This window comes from Myotis davidii, unplaced genomic scaffold (genome assembly GCF_000327345.1).
Source record: "Myotis davidii unplaced genomic scaffold, ASM32734v1 scaffold60, whole genome shotgun sequence".
In the NCBI taxonomy this organism is placed as follows: Eukaryota; Metazoa; Chordata; class Mammalia; order Chiroptera; family Vespertilionidae; genus Myotis; species Myotis davidii.
The window spans coordinates 1,525,485-1,530,409 of record NW_006293007.1 but is presented as its reverse complement, the minus strand read 5'-3'; the positions used below and the strand labels follow the sequence as shown (position 1 = coordinate 1,530,409).

General features: G+C 58.5%; 1 protein-coding gene across 1 annotated transcript in view; it reads right to left on the bottom strand.

The window, feature by feature from the left end:
- Positions 1-4,925, bottom strand: part of HHIPL1 (HHIP like 1) — a 23,935-nt gene that overhangs the window by 12,778 nt on the left and 6,232 nt on the right. The window contains exons 2-3 of the mRNA XM_015565833.1: positions 4,314-4,921; positions 2,760-2,927 (exon numbers count right to left, since the gene is read on the bottom strand). Coding sequence (XP_015421319.1) covers positions 2,760-2,927; positions 4,314-4,921 — 776 coding nt within the window. The remainder of the gene's footprint in view (positions 1-2,759; positions 2,928-4,313; positions 4,922-4,925) is intronic.

Genomic DNA, 4,925 nt, shown 5'->3' with positions numbered 1-4,925 from the left:
GCACCATCCGGGGCCAATGGCTGAGCCAGGCAGGGCCAAGGTGAGCCTGGCTGTGGGGCCAGAGACCCCTCCGGGTCAGGTTCTTCTCGGCGACTTACCAGCTGGGTCACCTCCTTCATTCATTCCGCAGCGCCCGGCACCTGACTCTGGGCCAAGCCCTGTGCCCACCCCTGGACTTACAGCACCTACAGCCTCGCTTCGGCCTCACGCACAGCTTCCGGCAGGTGGTGTTACTGTGACCCCCTTTACAGATGGGGACCTGAGCTCAGGAAGGTCACATGAATGCCCACGTGCCACGCCCACGGTGAACGGTGGGGCTGGGGTCTAGTCCTGGTGGCTGGCCGCAAAACCCACACTCTTTAAAAATACATATTTTTATGGAATTCAGAGAGGAAGGGAGAGAGGGGGAGAGAGAGAAACACAAAGATGAGAGGGAATCATTGATCACTGCCTCCTGCATGCCCCCTACTGGGGACCGAGCCCACAACCCAAACATGTGCCCTTGAGCAGAATCGAACTCAGGACCCTTCAGTCCGCAGGTTGAGGCTCTATCCACTGAGCCAAACCAGCCAGAGCCAAAATCCCATGCTCTCTACCACAACACTGACCTCCCCCGGCCTGTGTCCTCCACCGTCACTTGAGGTGGTCCGGCCTCCTTGCCCTCTTAAAGGATTGTGCTCCAGGGTGAACATAAATGCTGCGAGGAAAATGAGTCGTGTAGTGTTCTTTGTCCTGTAGTGTTCTTCGTGCCCAGCACAGTGCCTGGCACATAGTAGGTGCTCCTTACGTTTGCTAAAGTGAATGAGTGAGTGACTGGAGGCAGTCAAGTGCACCATACGGAGTACAGGTTCGACTGGGAAAGGGGGGAGAAGACACTGCTCTCTTAGCCGGAAACGGGGCTGAATTCTCGCTTTCTCTCTCACACTCCCAGGGCCGTCTCGGGCAGAACCACGGCACGTCAGAGTGCAGACAGGCCTCGGTGTGGTCCAGTTCACCCACACTCTCCACCCTCCACCCCTACCTCAAAGATGAGGCAACCCAGGGGGACCCCTTGCCAGATTCCCCAGACAGCTCTGGACTCCACGGAGGCACGCTGCGTCACCTCTGGGGCCCTCCAGAACCACGTAGAATTGGGGTGCAGCCCTAACCTCCACACAGCTCCCAGGAGTGAGTGGCTTGTGGGTTTCATTCGTCACAGGACAAAAGTGACCCCTGGCCCTGACTGGTTTGGCTCAGTGGATAGAGCGTCGGCCTGTGAACTGAAAGGTCCCAGGTTCGGTTCTGGCCAAGGGCGTGTACCGTGGTTGCGGGCACATCCCCAGTGGGGGGGGGGGGGGTGCAGGAGGCAGCTGATCGATGTTTCTCTCTCATCGATGTTTCTGACTCTCTGTCCCTCTCCCTTCCTCTCTGTAAAAAACCAATAAAATCTATTAAAAAGTGCCTTGCAACTGTGTGCCCGTCATTCTCACAGCATCAGCACCCTCCTTGGAGGCATCTGCAGTGTCCTCTCAGGTGAGAAAACCCTCCCACCCAATAGAGGCCCCCTACCGCCCAAGGGCTCCTATCGCCCCCTCCAGCCTGCTCACCACCCAGCTGCAGACCACAGCCCAGGCTTCCGTGTAGGAGGGGGTCAAGCTCATAGCAGCAAAAGAATGTTTTAAGTTCTGTCCAGTTATCCACAAATCCTTCCTTTCTATTTTCTGAACTTCGCCCCAAACATGAGCAAGTGCGATGCCTCTTACACAGCCCGGGGGAAGCACGAGTCGCAAGTTGTGAGCACTGTCACCGCTGTGATCACATCGGGCGCGCTATTTTTACTTTCTGGGCCGAACGGGTGTCGTCACTGTTGGCTGAGAGAGTGGAGGAGGCTGCCCTGCGACTGCGGATGGCCTCATCTAGACTCACAAGACCCGTGTGTGTGCGTGTGTCTGTGTGCGCATGTGTGTATGCATGTGTGTGTGTGTGCGTGTGTGTGCGTGCGTGTGCGTGTGTGTGTCTAGGAGTGGGATGGCGGCAGGCCATCTGCTCAAGCCAAGAGGTGCCTAACTGCCCTGGCCTGTTTGGCGCAGCGGATAGAGCATGGCCTGTGGACTGAAGGTGTCCCATTCCGGTCCAGGGCACATACCTCAGTTGCGGGCCCAATCCCTGTCCCAGGACAGGGCACGTGCGGAGGCAACCAATCAATGTGTCTCTCTCTGTCTCTCCCCCTCCCTTCCACTCTCCCTAAAAATCAATGGAAAAAATATCCTCAGCTGAGGAATAACAAAAATAAAAAATAAAGTACTTAAAAAAAAAAGAAGTGACTAACAGAACAAAACTACGCTTCAATGTCTGAGCCATCGTGGGGGAGCCTTGGGCAGAACACCCACGTGCCCAGTAGCCCTGCTCCAACCAGCTCACGCTCCCCACGTGGTCTGAGAAGCATCCCTTTCCTTCCTGTTTCCAGCAGGGCTGAGCTGACTTCAGAAAAAATCCCATCTTCCCAGATGCCCTCTAACATCGCTTCTCAGGTGCCTGTGGCCAGTGGGCACTGTGCCTGGCCCTCCACAAACACGACCGCTCTCACTCCTCACAACAAGCCTTCCCATGCAATAGTGCTGTTCTCCTCTGATGAGTGGCAGTGCCCTGACGGGGTCTCCGGCTGGCCAGCTGCAGGCTGAGCTGGGACCCAGGCCCCTGCCTGCTGCCCTGCGCTGCGTGGCTGAGGAAGGAATTCCCTTCCAGAACAGCATGTGATCCAGAGCATGTGACCAGCCCACCAGCCAGCCGAAAGCAGGACATACTTGTTTTGGGCATTTCCAAACTTCCCAAAGGGGTCTCCGGCCATCCCGCCATCTCCGGTGAAGATGTAGAGGTACCCATCGTCCCCAAAGAGCAGCTGGCCCCCGTTGTGGTTCGCCGCTGGTTCTTCAATCTCCAGGATGATCCTAAAAGAAGATAAATGTCCCCACCCCCGGCCCCCAAAATATCCTCAGCCAAAATACAAAACAAGATCACAGCCACAGGACCTCCTCCCCCCTGGATGCCACTGCACAGCGGCAAAGACTCTGGGTGTCCTTTACAGTGGTTTTTACAAAGGTCTGGAGGTCTGGGCATGGGTAGTTCACTCTGTTGTGCTAACGAGAACTTGGATGCTCAGAGGGTTGACAAACTTGCCCAAGTTCACAGCAGAGCTGGAACTAGAACTCAGGTCTGCTAGTTCTGGTCTAACGCTTCTTCAACTGCTCCTCACTGCTAGCCCCTGCCCTGTGATGATCACGCAGAACTGTGGGCCCAGGCATAGCTGGTTGTTCTATCAGCCATGGCTACCCACACATAGCGGAACACTTCTACACTCCCTCCCTGGCAGGAGATTGGAGGCAAGGAGGAAGGGAGCAGCCAGGGCATTCCTCTCTCTCTCTCTCTCTCTCTCTCTCTCTCTCTCTCTCTCTCTTTGGGCTGTGTCTTGCCAATAGCTTATCTCCTCCCTAGATCCAACTCCTGCTGCCCGGGCCCACCACGGCTCCAGCTTCCGCTGAGTGGCCCCAGCTCGGGGCTCCAGTGCTCCCACCTCCTCACTTTGTGCTCCAGCCCAAGAGGTGAGGCAGCTTCCTTCACCTGTTAAACTCAGAGCTGCCGCACATCCTCCCCACGTTGCTCTGTCGTCATTCCTCACACCCAGTAACTCCCATGCCAAGCTCTGCCTATGGAACGACCTGGTACAGGCTTTTCCCCTATGGGACTCACACTGATGTGTATGCCCTCCACACAAGGTCAGGACAACAAGCCCGTCTCAGAAACAGCCAGGCGTAAATAGTACCCAGAGAGCAGGATCAGTGTTGACGGGGGCAGAGGCCTGGAGGGAAGGAATGGCTAAACCAGCTGCGGGTGGGGAAGTGGGGAAGGTCCAGGCTAGGAGAAGTGGAAGGCAGGGGACAGGGCTCAGTCACCTGGGGCCGTGGGGATGGGGTGGGGGTGAGAGGAGCAGTGGGATGGGCTTGTATGACGGACAGGCCAGAGTGCTAGCTCTGAGCTTCCTGGCTCTGCGACCTAGCAGGTCACGTCACCTCTGAAGCCTCCACTTCCTCATCTGTGAAAAGGGGCAGTAACACTGACCTGGCTGGGCTTTTCCAGAACCCAGTGAAACAAACCACCTGAAGTGCCTGACCCGGGGCTCTGGATCCTGTGCTGTCTGTCTGGCAGCTGTCCCTCCCCTGACCCCAGAGCACAGGGGTCAGCCCCTCCCCGGGGGCGGCACTGAAACCATTGAACCACCCGTGCAACATGCCCAGGTTCAGCCCTGCCCCGCCCGGCCTGGCTCCCAGGGAGGCCACCTCTCAGAGCTGTGGTCCACGGCGTTCGTGTCGTTCTCCGCGACCCTGAACTCGCTGATGCGGATCCACTCGTGGAAGTCGACCCCCACCGAGTAGTAGACGTAGAGCCTGCCGTTGTGCCGGAAGCGGGGGTGGAAGGCCATGCCCAGGAAGCCCCGCTCGTCGCCCTCCCAGGGCGAGGTGAGCACCGCCCGGCTGATGTTCAGGAAGGGTTTCTCCACCCGGGAGCGGTCGGGCAGGTAGGCCCACACCAGCCCCACCTGCTCGGCCACGAAGAAACGGTGGGTGCCGTCCTGGGCGTGGACCATGGCCACGGGGTTGCGCAGCCCGTTGGCCACCTCCTCCAGGCACAGCTGCAGGCAGCCCTTGGCGTCGGCCACCACGCGGCCCAGGTTCGCATTGAGGTTCTCGTTGACCAGCAGGCGAGGGAAGCAGTAGTCCGTGTCGTCCAGGGACAGGTAGCGGCAGAACTTGGCACGGTCGCCCTCCAGGGCCCAGAGCTTGCGGTCGGGCGACAGGTGGCGGAACAGGCCCCGGCAGGTCTGCCACATGTCCAGGCAGTAGTCCTCGCAGAGCCCCGGCAGGGTGCGCAGCGGCGTGGACGGGTCCTCG